The 23375-nt window shown below is 37.6% G+C and overlaps 1 protein-coding gene across 1 annotated transcript in view; it reads right to left on the bottom strand.

Annotated features, from left to right (window-relative positions):
* Positions 1-23375, bottom strand: part of LAMB2 (laminin subunit beta 2) — a 177081-nt gene that overhangs the window by 147175 nt on the left and 6531 nt on the right. Inside the window, 1 exon segment of the mRNA XM_053720712.1 lies at positions 245-417. Coding sequence (XP_053576687.1) covers positions 245-417 — 173 coding nt within the window.

The raw sequence follows: 23375 nt of genomic DNA, 5'->3' as shown, positions 1-23375 counted from the left end.
CAAATCATGAGAGTTGAGAGTTACATTTAAAACATGAATTGTGTTCTTGTAGGTCAGGGTTATCTGCTGGAAATGTGACAGTTCTAAAAAAACCTTAAAATAAAGATTATATTTCTGTGTTATTTTTTAATAAACTAGTCTGCCCAGTACAGTACATATAACTGCTAAACCATACAATAAAAATATCTAAAATGAAGTGGTATTAAACAATACTCTGAATAACAGAGCTGCCTGTGGTACTTACCTGCAGATGACTAACAATACAGTACATTTGTGCCTTCTTCAGTCCACAGGTTGATGTAGCTTTGAGCTTGTCTGCCCGGCCCACCAGAAGGTCGCCTGTACCTGGGTAACAACTACCTTGAGAGCAGCCATGTTGCTGCTCAGGAATCTGGGAAAACGTTCCGACCAATAGGGCTGCAGAGATAAAGGAGCTATTATCAGTGCTTTATGTCTCCTATAGTTTGTAATGAACTTGTGAAAGTAGCTGATAAAAGTTAATTATATTCAAATCTGCGGCAAGAACATCTCTTCAAATGGGCTGGGCTCCCTCCTACCCCCACCCCACTGGAAGGTTCATTTCTGCTGCTGCCTATTGCTAATTTCTCTTTTCTATAGCCAATGTTGCAGCATTCTAATTGTAGGTGCTGGTTTCAAGAGGAAAAATCAGCTACTTCAAATGACAAAATAAATGTAAAGGAGCTATTTGTAAACAATGTAATACACCCAGCAGGTAAAATTGATCATTGCTCATTGAAAATACCCCCCTACACCTACATATTGCCCTTTGTGTATAGAGAGTCATAAGATTTGTAGGTTTGCTCTTCCTGCAGATTCAGACCATTATAATGGGCATTTGTTTGAGAACAATGTGTGGTGGTTTTAATGAGCAAAACCAGCTATTTAATTATACAAAAATAATGTGCACTTTCAACACATTTAATACCCTGCATCTGCTATAGCTATTCCATTGGAAAACATTAAGGTGTGAACAAATAAAACATAGTAAAAATTCAAATGAACTGTGCATTGTACAATCATTATTTTTGTCTGCTTACCTGTGATTTACTTTTGACTACTCTAGATTTTCAAAACATTGCAAATCTGGCTAAGAATGCTCCAAATTCCAATCCATTAGAGAACACAGATTGTATATGCAGCTCTGGTGAATTTCAGTTCCATGCCTGTCCTTTAAAGCTTTAAAGTCACTAAAACTGAGTTACGTATCGGATATTAACTGGCGATCAATCGGTATATTGGTGTAAATTTGCACTTTTTGAAGCCTTTCCCACCTAAAGATTAACATTTTCTGCCTTTAGAGTTACAGTTTTAACCACCTGAATGAGTCAATTAATCTTTTATTACATACATATATGTGTTTATTTTTTTTGTTAAAAAGGTGGCTTGTTGATCGTTTTTAGATGAACGCAAAGAATAACAGAAAATATTTTTTTTTGTATTTGCTGGAATTTTGTATTTGTTGGTATTTACTGAATTTAAAACTAAAAATGACAGTTTCAGAAAGTGGGAGGGACAGGGCAGTTCCCAGCGTATGTCAGAAGCTCTCTCACAAGTCTTGTGAAATTTTCTAAGCATTTTAAACAAGCTGGTCTTACTGATTTGTCTCGCTAGCTGAATGTAGGGGAAGTTTGCTCAAAATTCACAATACACTTATTTTTACAGAAAATTAATATATACTATAATAGAGACAAAAGCAAGATAAATTGTAGTGAAAACATTTCCGTTTAATTTGTAATTGATGCAAATGAAGCCTTTATATCAGCCCCGTGAGGTTCTCCATTTACCTTCTCTCTCCCATGTGAAATTTTGTATCCCAGAGAGCTTCATTACTTTCTATGGAAGGCATCTCTCATCTCTCTGGGACTTCCAGGTTCCTCCCCTGTTCTTAGAAAGTTCAGTTAGTTCAGCCCATGTTAAGTCTCCAAACTAAAGAATGTTTGATTATCTGTCTCATAGAAAGTAATGACGTCCTCTGGGAAACTGACAGTTTTTCAGTTTCAATTTAAATAGAAGAAATGGAAAGTGCTATATAATTTGTAAAAGATACACATAAATTTACAAAGTATGAGCCTAATTTGTTAAAGTTACACAGAAACTGTGAAAGCATAATTAAGAATTTGTAAAATCACAATCTGAAATACACTGCTATATACAAAATAAAATAGAAAGTGCAGAGTTTAAATATAATATAATTTAATCTGAAGTGTAAAGTGATATAAAATAGGAATCACGAAGTGTAAATGCAGCAGAACTGTCATGAATGATTCATCCAAAACACATTTTTCTCTGTGTAAATGTCTATTTATTAATACCTAAGTGAAGTATGTAAACCAAGCTGTGCAGACTAGCACAATATGGCTGGTAACATAGAAAGGTCTATAAACAGGAAACAAACTACCATCATTGTGTTTTCTGTATTATTGGTATTGTTAGATACATAGATGCTTTAAAAAACTACAGATAATTGCATGGCAATATTATAAATTGTAGATAACATACAGACATTTTAAAGGGTCATTCTGATGCAAACGTTGTACGCATTAGTATGTTAGAGTATGTACTGACGCAAGTTAGTCAGGTGTAGCAGTCGCACATATTCGCCAATGATATGTGGTTTCTTGCTTGAGAGCTGCAATGCTTGTGGTTTAAAAGTGGGACATTACCTATGTGTTTAACCTCTCATAGGCACTGGTGAAGTTGCTGAGAGACCTAATTGTAAAGGTGAGATCAAGTTTTAAATCCAAAGTGTAGCTTCACTTATATTTTCCACTTTTCATTAGTGCACAATCCTGTCACTAACAACTGCAGTTGTGTTACGTGTCCCTATACATGACATGTGTAGCAGCATTTAGTCTTGATAAAGGCCTACTATTGAGGCTGAAACGCGTAGACGAATTGCTTTAGCTGATAAGAACTGCAAAACAATGCACTTTATACTAAAATTATGACTGTGGGGGGATTGGCTCCTCCAAATAAGGCACGTGGTAGGCGGAGCAAAAAAGTGGTAAATTTGTTTTAAAAATGTTTAGACTTGGCTGATAAATTATTCTTTAACAACACAACACAAATGCCTTGTAATTACAAGGTGTTTACTTTCCCTTTAAAGCATATACATTTTGCATCAAAATATCCCTTTAAACAAGAGAACGGTCAAAACGGAAATCTGCATGGGTGCATTTCAGTTTTCAACATAAGCATTTTTATAATATACTTCCATTAGAAGAAATTCTTCTAGTAAACGTTATTACTGGTTTTAAGCAGTATACGCACATATGCTGTGAGGGCCGTGCACCAGTACTCAAGCACAGAGAGCTGACGGTGGTGTGTATTACATCTGTTTAAGACGCTTCTGACTCGCTGAGAATATATGGGGGCCGAATTATTAAGCTTCGAATGGAGCTTGATGCCCCTGTTTCCGAAACAGAGCTGCTGCATAACTTGTCCGCTTGCTCTGAGGCGGCGGACAGAAATCAACCCGATTGAATACGATCGGGTTGATTGACACCCCCTGCTAGCTACCAATTGGGGGCTGTATTGCACAAGCAGATCTGGTGAACTGCTTGTGCAATGATAAATGCTGTATGCTGTCGGTATGTATCGATGTGCAGCGGACATGATACGCTACATCGTTTCAAGTCCGCTTGCACTTTGATAAATATGCCCTCTGGTGTTTGAACGCTGGTGCACAAACCCTCACAGCATATGTACATATGCTGCAGAAAAAGTAACATTTTGCTAATGAAAGTATATTACAAAAATGATTTAAATTGAAATACAAAACCATATACATTTAAAGTTTCACCTTTCTATCTCTTTAAATGATCTCTCTAGTTATAGAGTAAAGATTCTTCTTCAAGCAAATTAGCTTTGTTGCCAGATGAATGTTCTGTTTATTTGTTTTACAAAAGTCTGTGTCAGTTTTTAGTCTAAAATTAGACATTAGTTGTACTTGAACTGAGAAAATATTCTAAATTTAATGAGAGTTTTCCTGAGCAAATAACAAAGTCTGCGCACATAATTATATGTTGTTCATGTTAACAGCTGCAGCCGCCAGGTGATATTTCCTTAAAAAGGGAGTGTAAAACGTAACATTTATTGAGAAGGGCATAACAGATATATGCCACAAGTGTGCTCGGGCTCAGGGCTTGTGCTTGACATTTAGTTTTCAGTAATAGACAAGGGCCCTGTAACATGTCTATATAGAAACGTTATAAACCAGTGGCGTATATTATGTTTTGTGCTGCCCTAGGCACTGAAAATTATGCTGCCCCCTCCCCCAGGTTTAGGCCTTAGCCAACAGAACTAAAGGCAATAGCTAGCTAAATAAATGAAAGCTCTCCGAGTTACCCTCTAAACTAATGGGCACTCTGTTATTTTACTCACCCTTGAATGTAAGCTCATTGGGCAAAATCTCCCATTATATACCTGTATAATACTTCTAAAATAACTGCAAGCTTCTTTATAATATAGACACTAAAAGTGTGCTGCCCCCTCTGTATCTTGTTTTTAGGTTTTGTGCCCTGTATAATGCAGCAGAATTATCTGATTTGATCTATGGCTTTGACCCCCCTCATAACTAAAAACAGATATAATTCCAGAGTAAAGGGAACTTTTGCATATACTGGATGGATTTAGGTTTATATTCTCTGAGCCCTAAAGTTATGATCAATAACAAAGGTCCATATATTTATATAGTTGTGATGGTGGACCATGTTCACAAGAGATTACAATCTACGCTATTAACTCTTACAATACCAGAGGTCTAGTCTCCTGCTAATATATTCATTTTACATAAATGGACATTAGACTTTAAATTTAGTCCCTTATATAATATTTCCACAGTAAAAATACTCATAGAGATTGTAGAATTGGTTGTACGGCTTCAGAATGATACCATGTATATGCTGCTACAAAGTAGCATTAAAAACACAAAGCTGTTTTAATCTTTTTTAAACTAAGCTCAATACTACGTTACTGTCCCCTTAAAGGGGCAGTCAAGTCAAAATTTAACTTTCGTGATTCAGATAGGGCATGCAATTTTATACTTTCCAATTTACTTTTATCATCAAAATTTGCTTTGTCCTCTTGGCATTCTTTGTTGAAAGCTAAACCTTGTAGGCTCATGTCCTTGAAGGCCACCTCTTATCTGGCATTTTGACAGTTGTTCGCAGTTAGACAGTGCTAGTTCATGTGTGCTATATAGATAATATTGTGCTCACTCCCATGGAGTTATTTATGAGTCAGAATTGAATGGCTAAAATGCAAGTCTGTCAACAGAACTTAGATAAGGGGGCAGTCTGCAGAAGCTTAGATACAAGGTAATCACAGAGGTAAAAAGTGTATAAATATAACAATGTTGGTTATGCAGAACTGGGGAATGGGTAATAAAGGGATTATCTATGCAATACAAATAAAACATTTTCAAGCAGACTGTCCCTTTAAATATTTTTACAATTATGTCTGAACAGGTTCTAAAACAAGTATACTCCTCTAGTTATGGCCCACACCTGCTCCCTTACATCAGTGAGTCCAATGAGCTGATTCTATGAATACGCATGAATATGTCACACAAATCTGCCTTAAAATAAAAACCTTACTCATTCCTGTCTGTGCTAAAAAAACTCAAAAGGCATTGCTGCACCTCTGTTACTATGTGAGGACAGAGCTCAGCAATCATACAATGTTACAGAGTATTATTATCAGTTATTTGCAGCGCGTCCACAGATTCCACAGCGCTATAAACATAGGTAGACTCTCACCAGTCAATGGTAAAAATCCTGGTAATAGTTATTGTACTATGGACTAGATTATACTTTCAGTTGTACCAATAACATCAACAAATCAAATGTAATATATGAGATACCTAAAAGAATAAATATTTTGGTTATTACCTGTGATGTAACGATGAAGAATGGAAATGGGAAATTTGATTACTTAAAACAAGAAATTAACGTTTTAAAAAATATTTGTCACGCTTGCTAGTGTCATGATCCCCCGCATTTGACATTTAAGAATGATGTCTGCAAGGTTTTCTGTAGCTTTCATTTGCTGTGATGTTGAAAGTGAAATGCGTTGGATACGTGGCTAACTTTATGTTTAACAAAAAAAATCATTTGGTTTTATACATTTTTCTAATTAAAGGACATGAAACCCAAATGTATGAAAACTCAAAATGTTTTCTTTCATGATTCAGATAGAGCATACATTTGTTAACAACTTCTCAATTTAACTTCTATTATCAATTCACTTAATTCCTTTGTTATCCTTTCTTGAAGGATCAGCAGTACTGGGAGCTAGGCTGAACACATCAGCTAGTCAATCACAAGATATATATATATATATAATATATATATATAATATATAAAAAAGAAAAAATGTGACAATAGTACATAATAGTAATAGTAATAGTGCACAAATGAATGAACAAATAAACCTGTTTTAATAACAAAGAGAAAATCCTCTGTATAAAATGTTTGCAAATGGAATAAAATCTTCTTATTCTGTAAAACCTCAAAAGAGAAAGAATTTTTTTTCCATAGTGCAGCTTAATAATCTAACTGATATTCATCAATGGGAACCGGTGCTCACAGGGAATAGAGCTACATAAGCTCAAAGTATTGCGCTTAATAACCATGAAGCTCAGATAAAAACTTTAATTGCCACAATGTATTAAATACAATACACAATCACTCTGGGGTCAGGTTACTTTTCATTACACATACTGTGTACCATTTTTTAACATCTAGATTATCGTTATTACCACACTACAGGAGTGTCCGTTAATGAAAAGAGTCTGCCCGTCCTCGTGACAGAATGGCGTTACATTGTAATAGCGATAATCTAGATAATCGATGTACTACTGCAAGCTATCTGCTGATTGCTGGCTACACACATATGCTTCTTGTCATTGGGTTACCATATGTGCTCAGCTAGCGCCCAGTAGTGAGTTTCTGCTCTTTAGATGACTTTCACTATATGTTTAATCATTTGCAGGAGCTAAACACACAATTATATACAAGCAATAGTGCAATAATAAAATGCTCCAATGCATTAGACAGCTTTATTTTTGTACTTGTATATCCCTTTAATAAGTGCAAGTTTTTTTTAATTATATATGTAATATGGAACATGAGGAAAACAAGGTTTTGTGTGGATCATTATTGATTTAGTTCATGAAACCTACACTAATCACAGTATGATTTGCACCACACTGATCTAAAAAATAAAGGCCAATCACAAATGCCTGGGCATCCGTGACTTCTTTTTATGGGTATGTGCCAGTTCATGCTAAGGTGTATTTTGGCATAGTCAGCAGGATTTAAGGGGGCATCATATGTTGAGAGATAGATCTATAACAGTGTTTTATTTAATAATTTTATTACAAATCAATTACCCCTAGTTGTCTAGTAGGGGAGCACTCCCTGGCATCCTTTTGTGTTAGTTACAATTGTTGGGGGTGGGATGTTGGGGTGAGGAGCAGCAGATTTCTCAGTGCCTAAGGAAGCACAAAAACGGAATACACCACTGAGTCTATGGGACTATATTATGATTGCAAAACAATCCTGATTAAAGGGAATACAAGTTTTTCTTTAATGAGTAAGATAGAGCATGCAATTTTCCAATTTATTTCTATTATCAAATGTGCCTAGTTCTCTTGGCATCCTTTGTTGAAAGATCAGTAACACACTACTGAGAGCTAGCAGAACACATCTGGTGCAAAATGACAAGAGGCATAAATGCACAGCAACCAATTAACAGCTAGCTCTTAGTAGTGTATTGCTGCTCTTTCAATAAAGGATACCACGGAAACAAGTGTATTGCTGATCCTGAGCCTACCTAGGTATACTTTGAAACAAAGGATAGCAAGAGAACAAAACAAATTAGATAGAAGTAAATTGGAAAAAGAGTTTAAAATTGCACACTTTATCTGGATCTAAACATTTTTGGTTTATGCCCCTTTAAGCGTAAATTAAAACATGGTGCTTTTTGCCATAACATAACCCCTCTGAGAGACTTTGTTTTGCATCACTAATCATTTTAGAAGATGAATGCAGATGTAGTTAGAAACTATGCTCTCAATGCCGGCCAATTGCACATTCCTGATACAATCCTTCCCTGAAAACTGAGCTCATACAACCGAGACCCAATGCCAGTGGCGACGACTTAAAGGATTTCTAACCCTGTCATCAGCGTTGTGTATAACATTGTATACAAACGCATTCCTGGCAGTCTGTGCTCAGGAAGTGTGTGTTTATTCTAAACCCAGTGCACAATGTGCCCTTTATAAGGTGACTCTACACGGCAAGGTTTCCTCTAACGTTAGCAAGCTATGTGCTCAGCTCTCTGCGCAGCAGAATGTGCAGATATGCGACATAAGCAGCGAATAATACAGTGTGAGCAACACAGAATTGCACAAGGTTTATTACTTTATAAATTGCTATTAAAATAATATTAACAGCATGTAAGTCATTTATTAGCTTTTAATAATGTCAGTCAGCTTTACTGGTTTTATTAGGTTAGAAATATGTTTGCTTGCACTAATGGGTTTCACCACCCTAAGGGTTAGATTACAAGTAGAGCGCTAATTTAACATGCGCCTATAAAGGGGCTGCATATATATTTACTTCAAACGTATTAAATTATCATAGAAAACAACCTGACGCTCTCTGTGTATTCTCTCTCATTTATTCATCAATGCTTAAAGGGATACTAAACTTAATTTTTTTTTCTTTAATGATTCAGATAGAGCAGCAATTTTAAGCAGCTTTCTAATTAACTCCAGTTATCAAATGTTCTTATTTCTCTTGCTATCTTTATTTAAAAAGCAGAAATGTAAGCTTAGGAGCCGGCCTATTTTTGGTTCAGAACCTGGGTTGAGTTTGCTTATTGATGGCTAAATGTAGCCACCAATAAGCAAGTGCTATCCAGGATGCGGAACCTAAAATGGGCCAGCTCCTAAGCTTTACATTCCTGCTTTTTTTTAAATAAAGATAGCAAGAGAACGAAGGAGTAAATTAGAAAGTTGCTTAACATTCCTGCTCTATCTGAATCATTAAAGAAAAAATGTGGGCTTAGTATCCCTTTAAGTAATTCATTTTTACATTTATCTGTTTCAGTACAAAAAGTTCTAGGCATTTTTTTTACCCCTATGAGGGGTCAGAGGGCACATACAAAGCTCTTTATATGACCAGTACTGCTTGTAGAGCCAAAAGGTGGAGTAATCTAATTCCTACGGCTATGTCTTTTCCTACATAAAAAGGGTAAACAACGAGACAGTTTCCTTTAGTTCTGGCCTGTGTCCCAGGTTGCTAATATCTCACAGTATTTTGTGGCCAGAGGCAACATAAGCTCTAGACAGATCCCTTCAGCATTTGAGTAATAATATTTCCTCTTTGTAAAATGAAACAGAAGATGAATGGTTAGGAGCTTCCTTAACACTCTAAAGATGCTATATATCTTTATTTACCAAAAAAGTTAGTGTGGATGTTATCTCAGCTTATGTGATAATTATTACTGTGCACACACCCTGCTGATCATCATACTGCAGTATGTCTCATGCACGTGGATATCAGTTTTCACACACTTTGAGCTTTAGTGATGCCACCAGAGGCACTCAGATATGCATGAGATGTGCATATGTGTGCACACAACCTGCTGATTATCATACTGCAGTATGTCTCGTGCACGTGGATACCAGTCTTCACAGGCTCTCAGTGCTAGTGGCCACTGGCACTCAGACATGCATGAGATGTATGTGTGTGCAATGTGACCTACTGCTGTATAATCAGCTAAGCTACTGGTTGTGAGGAAACAGTCTGTCAGATGAGAGTAGCTGCTGGGCAGTATATGGCCAGGTGGGTGCCTGTGTGGCATTTCTAAGACGTTTCTGGTTTCAGTTTGGGAAACCGGAATAAGCAAAAAAGGAGTCAGCCTAATCTTTGCCCTTCTATGCTTCCGGCTTGTGCAGTAAAGTCCTTAAAAATCTGCAACATCTGTTATAAGAAGGATTTTTACAAATAGATGAATATTGCAAAATGTTTTACACAAATTTGAAGGGCACAACTCTGCATTTCCAATTTGCCTTCCATATCCCTTTAGTACAAAAATCAGAAATGCCAAATTAGTGTCCATCAGGGTCAGGTTTTTGGGATCTCCCTGCTTGGACACAACTGGCTAAAACTGACATATTAACCAATTTACTGTTGTCTACGGCCCTCAAGCTCTGCATCTGGACACCAGAGAAACAGTCTCATCTGAAGTCCCATTAGTAAAATCATTCAGATGAAATTATAATCTATGCTCTTGATGCCCAACGTGACAGACTTGTACCCCTGAGAGACGCGCGGATACTGCTGAACATGACCTTGTCCCCATGCGGCCTGGAAATAAAACATCCTGCACCTTATTATTCGGAACAATTAAAGCTTTGTTATTAACAAGTCAAATGCTGAGTGATTTGCAAACAACTCAGTTTTATTGAGAGTTGTTGAGTTAGTGTTGAATCTTGTTCTATAATCAGTAATATTACAGGGAGTGCAGAATTATTAGGCAAGTTGTATTTTTGAGGATTAATTTTATTATTGAACAACAACCATGTTCTCAATGAACCCAAAAAACTCATTAATATCAAGCTGAATAGTTTTGGAAGTAGTTTTTAGTTTGTTTTTAGTTATAGCTATTTTAGGGGGATATCTGTGTGTGCAGGTGACTATTACTGTGCATAATTATTAGGCAACTTAACAAAAAACAAATATATACCCATTTCAATTATTTATTTTTACCAGTGAAACCAATATAACATCTCAACATTCACAAATATACATTTCTGACATTCAAAAACAAAACAAAAACAAATCAGGTGACCAATATAGCCACCTTTCTTTGCAAGGACACTCAAAAGCTGCCATCCATGGATTCTGTCAGTGTTTTGATCTGTTCAGCATCAACAGTGCGTGCAAGCAGCAACCACAGCCTCCCAGACACTGTTCAGAGAGGTGTACTGTTTTCCCTCCTTGTAAATCTCACATTTGATGATGGACCACAGGTTCTCAATGGGGTTCAGATCAGGTGAACAAGGAGGCCATGTCATTAGATTTTCTTCTTTTATACCCTTTCTTGCCAGCCACGCTGTGGAGTACTTGGACGTGTGCGATGGAGCATTGTCCTGCATGAAAATCATGTTTTTCTTGAAGGATGCAGACTTCTTCCTGTACCACTGCTTTAAGAAGGTGTCTTCCAGAAACTGGCAGTAGGACTGGGAGTTGAGCTTGACTCCATCCTCAACCCGAAAAGGCCCCACAAGCTCATCTTTGATGATACCAGCCCAAACCAGTACTCCACCTCCACCTTGCTGGCGTCTGAGTCGGACTGGAGCTCTCTGCCCTTTACCAATCCAGCCACGAGCCCATCCATCTGGCCCATCAAGACTCACTCTCATTTCATCAGTCCATAAAACCTTAGAAAAATCAGTCTTGAGATATTTCTTGGCCCAGTCTTGACGTTTCAGCTTGTGTGTCTGTTCAGTGGTGGTCGTCTTTCAGCCTTTCTTACCTTGGCCATGTCTCTGAGTATTGCACACCTTGTGCTTTTGGGCACTCCAGTGAAGTTGCAGCTCTGAAATATGGCCAAAACTGGTGGCAAGTGGCATTCTTGGCAGCTGCAGGCTTGACTTTTCTCAGTTCATGGGCAGTTATTTTGCGCCTTGGTTTTTCCACACGCTTCTTGCGACCCTGTTGACTATTTTGAATGAAACGCTTGATTGTTCGATGATCACGCTTCAGAAGCTTTGCAATTTTAAGAGTGCTGCATCCCTCTGCAAGATATCTCACTATTTTTGACTTTTCTGAGCCTGTCAAGTCCTTCTTTTGACCCATTTTGCAAAGGAAAGGAAGTTGCCTAATAATTATGCACACCTGATATAGGGTGTTGATGTCATTAGACCACACCCCTTCTCATTACAGAGATGCACATCACCTAATATGCTTAATTGGTAGTAGGCTTTCGAGTCTATACAGCTTGGAGTAAGACAACATGCATAAAGAGGATGATGTGGCCAAAATACTCATTTGCCTAATAATTCTGCACTCCCTGTATATATAGCTATACCTTACAGGCCTAGCTGCACTTTACTTCCAATGAGCTGGCAATCTATATAAAGAGGTACTTTACCAACAGATCTCCTGGACCCTTAAAGGGACAGTCTAGGCCAAAATAAACTTTCATGATTCAGATAGAGCATGTAATTTTAAACAATTTTCCAATTTACTTTTATCACCAATTTTGTTTTGCTCTCTTGGTATTCTTAGTTGAAAGCTTAACCTAGGAGGTTCATATGCTAATTTCTTAGACCTTGAAGCCCACCTCTTTCAGATTGCATTTTAACAGTTTTTCACCACTAGAGGGTGTTAGTTCACGTATTTCATATAGATAACACTGTGCTCGTGCACAAGAAGTTATCTGGGAGCAGGCACTGATTGGCTAGACTGCAAGTCTGTCAAAAGAACTGAAAAAAGGGGCAGTTTGCAGAGGCTTAGATACAAGATAATCACAGAGGTTAAAAGTATATTATTATAACTATGTTGGTTATGCAAAACTGGGAAATGGGTAATAAAGGGATTATCTATCTTTTAAAACAATAAAAATTATGGTGTAGACTGTCCCTTTAAAGGGACAGTAAACACCTTGTAATTATGAGTATAAGCACACTGGGTGGGTTTGAAAATGTTTGGTATACATTATTACTTAGTTTGCTGCAATTGTTTTTCTGTAGTCAAACTCACCCTCCCTCTTTGCCTTATTTGGAGAAGCTAATCAGGATTTGTCACTGGACAGCTAGCCACTGGCATTTTGTTAACAAAACATGTATTGAATTGTAGCATCTTGTCTTATCACCTCTGCTGAGACAAATTAGTGTCAAATATGTAGTAGAGTTAGGCTTGTGACATCTGCAGTGCACCCTTTCCGGTTCTCAGAAGTAGAAAGCCCGCTATAAATAATGAAAGTTTACTGCAATTTTTTTGACTACATTACAGTGTTAATATCTGAAATATTTTTACTTATTTGTGCTCTGTAAGTAGTTAATTTAAATTGCAATCACTTTAACTATAATATTACCAGAGTAAAATATTTTTGTGCCCAGGGATCACCCACAATGCTCTGCTTGCGACTGGTGTGTTCTGTTATGTCACTTCTGTTATGCCTGTTTGATTGGACCATGAAAAATTATGAAGGTATTTTCACACTGTAACAATGGACAACCAGCTGGATTCACAGCAAATTTCCTTTTAGACAGTGCAATGCTTATGAAAGTAAATTATATCAGTTAAATTATGTTACTACTCAAGTATGCTCGTTGGCGCAAAAAGACTCCAGCTGTGAGTCCAGCGCAGCAGGGAGATGATTGTTCATGGCAGCAACACTATGAGAACCTTCAGTTGTTCACATGAGACAGACACTGTCAGAACACGCTGAACAATAAATATTCACTTTGCTCAGATACCAGACTTACTAAATTTATTATAAAATAGCTCAGTTCACGTGTTTTTAGTTTGAGGGACATGTTAGCATAACAATAAACTGTTGTGTTTAACAATATCATTTTTGTTTTAACACCAATTATTTTTCATACTCTAGCTATGTTTACATTGTTGCAGATAATTAATTATTTTCTGGCGTAAAATATTAATATTTCTCTTTTACCACTTAAAAAGACATGATACCCAAAGGTTGAATTACTTGAAAGTGATGCAGTATAGCCGTAAAAAGCTGACTAGAAAATATCACCTGAACATCACTATGTAAAAAAATTAAGATATTTTACCTCAAAATTTATAAAGTATTCACACCCCACTGTAAAGAGACTTTAAGTGGCCAATCAGGATGCTTGTCCCAGCAGGACTGGCAAGGGAGTGTGCATCTGGCATGTGCAGCACAGTCATGTTATTTTCCTATTCAGTTTAAGGAAGTTTACTATGAAATGTCACAAAATCTCAGTGAAATCTCATGAGATTACAGCAAAGCAAGACCTCAGTACTGCTGATGCTGATTGGCTATTTTTTTTTTTTAATTTGCAGCTGTACATTAGCTGAAGTATAACTGTTCTTAGAGCACTTACTCTGATGAGCTGAATACATACACCTAGATTACGAGTCTTGCGTTAGCCTTAAAAAGCAGCGTTGAGGGGTCCCAATGCTGCTTTTTAACGCCCGCTGGTATTACGAGTCAGACAGGAAAGAGTCTACCACTCACTTTTTTCCGCGATTTTAGCTTACCGCAAATCCCTTTACATCAATTGCGTACCCTATCTTTTTAATGGGATTTGCCTAACGCCGGTATTACGCCTGAAAAAGTGAGCGGTAGACCCTCTCCTGTCCAGACTCCTACCGCATATAAAAGTCAGTAGTTAAGAGTTTTATGGGCTAACGCCGTAACATAAAGCTCTTAACTAAAGTGCTACAAAGTACACTAACACCCATAAACTACCTATTAACCCCTAAACCGAGGCCCCCCCCATCGCAAAGACTATAATAAAAATATTTAACCACTTTAATAAATGTATTAACCCCTAACCCGCTGTACTCCCGCCTCGCAAACACTAGTTAAATTTTATTAACCCCTAATCTGCCGTCCCTAACATCGCCGACACCTACCTACATTTATTAACCCCTAATCTGCCGCCACCAACGTCGCCGCTACTATATTAAATTTATTAACCCCTAAATCTAACCCTAACCCTCCCTAATTTAAATATAATTTAAATAAAACGAAATTAAATTACTACTATTAAATAAATTAATCCTATTTAAAACTAAATACTTACTATAAAATAAACCCTAAGATAGCTACAATATAAATAATAATTACATTGTAGCCATCTTAGGGTTTATTTTTATTTTACAGGCAACTTTGTATTTATTTTAACTAGGTAAAATAGTTATTAAATAGTTATTAACTATTTAATAACTACCTAGGTAAAATAAGTACAAAAGTACCTGTAAAATAAACCCTAACCTAAGTTACAATTACACCTAACACTACACTATAATTAAACTAATTACCTAAACTACCTACAATTAATTACAATTAAATTAAATAAACTAAATTAGGAAAAAAACCCCCCACTAAATTAACAGAAAATAAAAAAAGAATTACAAGAATTTTACAAGAACTAATTACACCTAATCTAATCACCCTAATAAAATAAAAAAGCCACCCGAAATAATAAAATTCCCTACCATATACTAAATTTCAAATAGCCCTTAAAAGGGCCTTTTGCGGGGCATTGCCCCAAAGTAATCAGCTCTTTCACCTGTAAAAAAAAATACAATACCCCCCCAACATTAAAACCCACCACCCACACACCCAACCCTACTCTAAAACCCACCCAATCCCCCCTTGAAAAAACCTAACACTACCCCCTTAACCTAACACTACCCCCTTGAAGATCACCCTATCTTGAGCCGTCTTCACCCAGCCGGGCACAAGTGGTCCTCCAGAGGGTCCGAAGTCTTCATCCTATCCGGCCAGAAGAGGACATCCAGACCGGCAGAAGGCTTCATCCAGGCGGCATCTTCTATCTTCATCCTTCCGGGGCGGAGCGGCTCCATCTTCAAGATATCCGACGTGGAGTATCCTCTTCATCCGACGGCCGACGACTGAATGACTGGTCCCTTAAGTGACGTCATCCAAGATGGCGTCCCTTGAATTCCGATTGGCTGATAGAATCCTATCAGCCAATTGGAATTAAGGTAGGAAAAATCCTATTGGCTGATGCAATTAGCCAATAGGATTGAAGTTCAATCAGATTGGCTGATCCAATCAGCCAATAGGATTGAGCTTGCATTCTATTGGCTGTTCCAATCAGCCAATAGAATGCAAGGCCAATCCTATTGGCTGATTGTATCAGCCAATAGGATTTTTCCTACCTTAATTCTGATTGGCTGATAGGATTCTATCAGCCAATCGGAATTCAAGGGACGCCATCTTGGATGACGTTACTTAAAGGACCAGTCATTCAGTCGTCGGCCGTTGGATGAAGAGGATGCTCCACGTTGGATGTCTTGAAGATGGACCCGCTCCGCTCTGGAAGGATGAAGATAGAAGATGCCGCCTGGATGAAGCCTTCTGCCGGTCTGGATGTCCTCTTCTGGCCGGATAGAATGAAGACTTTGGACCATCTGGAGGACCACTTGTGCCCGGCTGGGTGAAGACGGCTCAAGGTAGGGAGATCTTCAAGGGGGTAGTGTTTTTTTAAGGGGGGATTGGGTGGGTTTTAGAGTAGGGTTGGGTGTGTGGGTGGTGGGTTTTAATGTTGGGGGGATATTGTATTTTTTTTTACAGGTGAAAGAACTGATTACTTTGGGACAATGCCCCGCAAAAGGCCCTTTTAAGGGCTATTTGTAATTTAGTATAGGGTAGGGAATTTTATTATTTCGGGGGGCCTTTTTTATTTTATTAGGTGGATTAGATTAGGTGTAATTAGTTTAATATTTTCTGTAATTTAGTGTTTTTTTTTCCCTTAATTTAGTTTATTTAATTTACTTGTAATTAATTGTAGGTAGTTTAGGTAATTAGTTTAATTATAGTGTAGTGTTAGGTGTAATTGTAACTTAGGTTAGGGTTTATTTTACAGGTACTTTTGTACTTATTTTAACTAGGAAGTTATTAAATAGTTAATAGCTATTTAATAACAATTGTACCTAGTTACAATAAATAAAAAGTTGCCTGTAAAATAAAAATAAAACCTAAGCTAGATACAATGTAACTATTAGTTATATTGTAGCTAGCTTAGGGTTTTTTTTTATAGGTAAGTATTTAGTTTTAAATAGGAACAATTTATTTAATTGTAGTAAATTTATTTAGATGTATTTAAATTATATTTAAGCTAGGGGGGTGTTAGGGTTAGGGTTAGATTTAGGTTTAGGGGTTAATACATTTATTATAGTGGCGGCGGCAGATTAGGGGTTAATAAATTAAATATAGTTGTGGCGACGTTGGGGGAGCAGATTAGGGGTTAATAACTATAATGTAGGTGTCAGCGATGTTGGGGGCAGTAGATTAGGGGTTCAAAAGTATAATGTAGGTGGCGGCGGTGTCCGGAGCGGCAGATTAGGGGTTAATAATTATAATGTAGGTGTCAGTGATAGCGGGGGCAGCAGATTAGGGGTTAATAAGTGTAATATTAGGGGTGTTTAGACTCGGAGTTCATGGTAGGGTGTTAGGTGCAGACATAAATTTCATTTTCCTATAGGAAACAATGGGGCTGCGTTAGGAGCTGAACGCTGCTTTTTTGCAGGTGTTAGGTTTTTTTTCAGCCATCTCAGCCCCATTGTTTCCTATGGGGAAATCGTGCACGAGCACGTTTTGCCAGCTTACCGCTACCGTAAGCAACGCTGGTATTGAGGTGAGATGTGGAGCTAAATTTTGCTCAACGCTCACTTTTCTGAAGCTAACACCGGCTTGAAGAAAACTCGTAATACCAGCGTTGTCTTAAGTGAGCGGTGAGAAAAAAGGCTTGTTAGCACCGCACAGCCTTACCGACAAAACTCGTGATCTAGGCGATAGTGAGGTAATATATCTTCCTTTTTACATAGAGGGGTAATTTGTCCCTTTAATATTAGTGATTATTAGTGATTTACCATATGAGTATTATGTCCCTTTAAAACAAAAATTAAACTTTCATGATCCAAATAGAATATGCAATTTAAAAAAACAAAACAAAACAATTTACTTCCATTATCATATAGTGGTCTTTTTATATGCAGAGCATGTGCAAGAGTTTACAGTGTATATGCATATGAGTCTGTAATTGGCTGTGATACAATGGGCTGGGAAATAGAAGCAACCTTTGAAATTTCTTAGAAAAAAATATTGATAATTAAACCACTAAGTGATAATTTGCACATCGTTTACACTGTATAGAGTATGCCCAAAAATAACGTCTCACACAACTCGATGTTAAAGGGATGGTAAAGACAGCATAAATTCAAAGTAGTTATAAATTCTTTACTATTTATTAATATAAAATGCTTTTGAAATTGCTAAATTTATCATTTTACAATACTTATTTCTGTATTTATCATCTGTACTTCTGTCCCTTCCTTTTCCTGTTGTAGCGGAGGTGATGTAGTGGTCGCACCCCCTCTATACTTTAAGACCTGCCAGGAAGATGAACTGTGCATGACAGTAGAAGGGGTGGGGTCATAAGTGTGCCGTGGGAGGTGTCTATGTGCTATTGGGAGGATGCATGCGTGGGGGAGTTAAATCACACAAACTTTTTAATTTGTGGAGACACTACACAAGCACTTGCTTGTACAATAATAAAAGTGTGAATTCAGTACCTGCTGCTTTAATGCTGCAAATGCAATGAGGCAGGTTCCCTAGCTGGGAACATTGTCTTTCTGCAAACAAAATGAATAAAAAAATTGTGCCCATAGTAACCTTGAGCCAGTAATTCATACAAGACATGCTCTAATAAATTATGACCTGTACATTTGATTGCCTATTTAATATGCTCTGGTACTAGGGTTTTGAGGTGTCCAGTATTCAACTGGACAGTGACAGTCCAGTATTTTAACAGGCTGTCCAGTAAAATCTGTCAAAAATAATGGACACTTAAAGGGACACTGTACCCAAATGTTTTCTTTCGTAAATCAGATAGAGCAGCAATTTTAAACAACTTTCTAATTTACTCCTTTTATCAAATTTTCTTCATTCTCTTGGTATCTTTATTTGAAAAACAAGAATGTAAGTTTAGATGCCGGCCCATTTTTGGTGAACAACCTGGGTTGTTCTTGCTGATTGGTGGATAAATTCACCCACCAATAAACAAGTGCTCTCCAGAGTTCTGAACCAAAAATTGTCTGGCTCCTTAGCTTAGATGCCTTCTTTTTCAAATAAAGATAGCAAGAGAACAAAAAAAAATTGATAATAGGAGTAAATTAGAAAGTTGCTTAAAATCGCATGCTCTATCCAAATCAAAAGAAAAAAATTGGGTTCAGTGTCCCTTTAAAAGAACCATATGTCAGCTAAATTGTAAGTGCCTCCTATGCATTAGAAATATGGCCTAAAAAGAAGTAACAATGTGCATTTTCTATTATACAGTATGTTTTATATGCAGCTAAGGGGGTGTTAAACCATTGCTGTGTGTATGTGCTTATGGCTGTCAAGGGGTTCCAATCACTATTGTGTATGCTTGTTACTGACAACCAAGGGGATAAAATGACTGCTCAGTTGTGAGAAATATACATGTTAGAATCAAGCGTGGGGCCTAAGATGGAGCTGTTGGGGAGATATTGTGCGACTCCGCCCAGTGACCTATAGATTGTCTGGTATGGAGTACAGCTGACAACGCTATCTGACTGGTACTGAGAGGGTTAAGATATAACACCTATAAGTGCAGGAAAAGTAAAGTCAGCTCTGGCCAGGACAAGGGTCTGCTTGTTTCTCACAGGTTTCTGTGAATGGAGAAAGACGTTCTTGTATGTCTGTTTTTTTCTATCAAATGTGTGACACTGTGTGAGAGAGCAGCAAACGTCACTGAGTCACTTCCTGGTGGTGTAATAAGAATGTGCGGTTCTCCCATGTGCACGGTACTGAATCATATAAAGCGTCACGTGACGTCAACATACACTTCATGCAAAACACCAGCAGGGCATCAGCTTGAGGCAAAATACCCACAGTCATGCATTTAATCTGCAAAAATATGCTAAAATACTCACTTCATGCCACATACTGGCATAATTGCCAAAATATTAAAAAAATCCAGGTACATTTTGCAGCAGAGCAATCAGGTAAATAGGTTACCTGTGTATTGACCACTCGCACCAATTGTTCCATAGCTCCACCCACTCTGCTCAAATCACTTCATGTAAATTTCACACAATATGCAGAAATTATTAAATATTTTGGGCCAGAATTTGAGAGGCGCACGAACAGTTACGCGCAAACACCCGCGATAAACCCCTTTTCTTCGGTTTTATCGCTCGCATTACATGTTGAAAGTAAGCGTGATCGCTTGAGCACAATCGCATTTTACTTTATAATCCTCCTCAGAGCTCTAGTTAACTGTTTCGCAAAACAAAAAGTGTCACAAAATACATAAAAAAATACATTACAAACTAGAGTTACACTCATAAAAACACTATCGGATAAAAATTATCAAAAAAATATTGCACAAACAAGTTATAAGGGCTCAAAGATATAAGATCTCAGGTATTAGAAAAAAAAGCAGGCAAAGTGCTTTAACATAGAGATACATACATATATATGTCTAAAGATGTATATTTATGTATATATCTATCTATATATATATATATGTCTATATATATATAGGTGTATATTTATATGTGTGTACATATGTATTTATATGTGTATATATGTATTTACAGACATATATAAACAAACACATATGCACACACATATAGACATATATACAAGTGCATTGGAGCCCTTTGCAGTTAAAAACATATTTATGCAATATTCATATTTAATAAGTGTTATACTGTGTATTTACTGTAAATATTTCAAATTCCAATGTTCTGCACATATGGAAATGTGTTCTATGTATTTATAAATAGATATTCCTATATATACATATATATATACCTATATTTAATCATGTTATATATATATATATATATATATATATATATATATATATAGGCAAAGATATATATTGTACCAACATGCATCAGATATGTAGAAATATATGCTGGGTTAGTGCACTTGATAAAATGCAATCCGGTTTATGCGCAAGTAGGGTTTTTCCTCCACTTTTTTTTGCTTTAATTACTTCTATGGAGGAATATGTTAATGCACACACAATTTCCTAAGTTTGGCTTTTTGCACGCATTAGTGCTTGTGCAAAAACAGTTTATTTTCAACTTGTAACACAAGTGTTCCTTGATGAGTGCAAAAAGCTTACTTCTAGTGGAGTTAGAGCGTGAACGGGGGCGTTAAATACCTCTCCACTTGTAATCTGGCCCTTACTAATCTGGTTAGTTGGATGCAAGCATTGCACAGTAATATCAGCCTATCATCTGGTTAGTTGGATGCAAGCATTGCACACAGTAATATCAGCCTATCTGGTTAGTTAGATGCAAGCATTGCACAGTAATATCAGCCTATCATCTGGTTAGTTGGATGCAAGCATTGCACATACAGTAATGTCAGCCTATCTGGTTAGTTAGATCCCAGCATTGCACAGTAATATTAGCCTATCATCTGGTTAGTTGGATGCAAGCAATGCACATTAATATCATCCTATCATCTGGTTAGTTGGATGCAAGCATTGCACACAGTAATATTAGCATATCTGGTTAGTTAGATGCAAGCATTGCACAGTAATATCAGCCTATCATCTGGTTAGTTGGATGTAAGCATTGCACACACAGTAATATCAGCCTATCATCTGGTTAGCTGGATGCAAGCATTGCACGCACAGTAATATCAGCCTATCTGTTTAGCTGGATGCAAGCACTGCATGTACAGTAATTTCAGCCTATCTGGTTAGCTGTATGCAAGCATTGCACACACAGTAATTTCAGCCTATCTGGTTAGCTGGATGCAAGCATTGCACACACTGTTATGTCAGCCTATCTGGTTAGCTGGATGCAAGCATTGCACACACTGTAATATAAGCCTATCTGGTTAGCTGGATGCAAGCATTGCACATACAGTAATATCAGCCTATCTGGTTAGCTGGATGCAAGCATTGCACGTACAGTAATATCAGCCTATCTGGTTAGCTGGATGCAAGCATTGCACGTACAGTAATATCAGCCTATCTGGTTAGCTAGATGCAAGCATTGCACGCACAGTAATTTCAGCCTATGTGGTTAGTTGAATGCAAGCATTGCACACACAGTAATATCAGCCTATCTGGTTAGATGGATGCAAGCATTGCACACACAGTAATATCAGCCTATCTGGTTAGCTGGATGCAAGCATTGCACACACAGTATTTTCAGCCTATCTGAATAGCTGGATGCAAGCATTACACACACAGTAATATCAGCCTATCTGGTTAGCTGGATGCAAGCATTGCACGCACAGTAATTTCAGCCTATCTGAATAACTGGATGCAAGCATTGCACACACAGTAATATCAGCCTATCTGGTTAGCTGGATGCAAGCATTGCACACACTGTAATATCAGCCTATCTGAATAACTGGATGCAAGCATTGCACACACAGTAATATCAGCCTATCTGGTTAGCTGGATGCAAGCATTGCACACACTGTAATATCAGCCTATCTGGTTAGCTGGATGCAAGCATTGTACACATAGTAATATCAGTCTATCTGGTTAGCTGGATGCAAGCATTGCACGCACAGTAATTTCAGCTTATGTGGTTAGTTGAATGCAAGCATTGCACACACAGTAATATCAGCCTATCTGGTTAGCTGGATGCAAGCATTACACACACAGTAATATCAGCCTATCTGGTTAGCTGGATGCAAGCATTGCACACACAGTAATATAAGCCTATCTGGTTAGCTGGATGCAAGCATTGCACACACTGTAATATCAGCCTATCTGGTTAGCTCGATGCAAGCATTGTACACATAGTAATATCAGCCTATCTGGTTAGCTAGATGCAAGCATTGCACGCACAGTAATTTCAGCCTATGTGGTTAGTTGAATGCAAGTATTGCACACACAGTAATATCAGCCTATCTGGTTAGCTGGATGCAAGCATTGCACACACAGTAATATCAGCCTATCTGGTTAGCTGGATGCAAGCATTGCACACACAGTAATATCAGCCTATCATGTTAGATGGATGCAAGCACTGCATGTACAGTAATTTCAGCCTATCTGGTTAGCTGGATGCAAGCACTGCATGTACAGTAATATCAGCCTTATCCTCCCCTGACATCACTCAGTGTCATGAGCTGTCATATTGTGGCGAGCACTACGCACATTCCTTGTGTAAAACTCAAATATGAAGAGATTCTCCCTGCCAGATCTGTGGCCTCTCCGCCTCCGCCACCCGCCCTTCCCACCTCTCTGCCAACATCCTTAAAGCTACATTTGATTGAGAAATATCTGGCTTACAATGTACCGTTATTCACAGACTCCCCCACAGGCTACAGGTCTGTGCTGTGCAATAGAGACTTTCAGTGTATCTTGGGTTCAGTAACAAAGACTTTGCTTTTGGTTCACATTCAAGCACAAAACACCTTTGCCAGCTCTCATTAAAGACAAAAAAAGCAGCAATCTGTTCCTCTTCCATGGCCTCAGGATAGAGTTAACACATGGCTGGTTCATTAGAACTTTACAACATAAAACACAGTCTGGCCTAGGAAAAACTTGCAGTTTGTATGCTATGTACGTATCAGATGCATTGTGT

This window comes from Bombina bombina, chromosome 7 (assembly GCF_027579735.1).
Source record: "Bombina bombina isolate aBomBom1 chromosome 7, aBomBom1.pri, whole genome shotgun sequence".
NCBI classification, from domain to species: domain Eukaryota; kingdom Metazoa; phylum Chordata; class Amphibia; order Anura; family Bombinatoridae; genus Bombina; species Bombina bombina.
The sequence above is the reverse complement of the archived record's forward strand: the minus strand, read 5'-3'. Positions and strand labels throughout refer to the sequence as shown.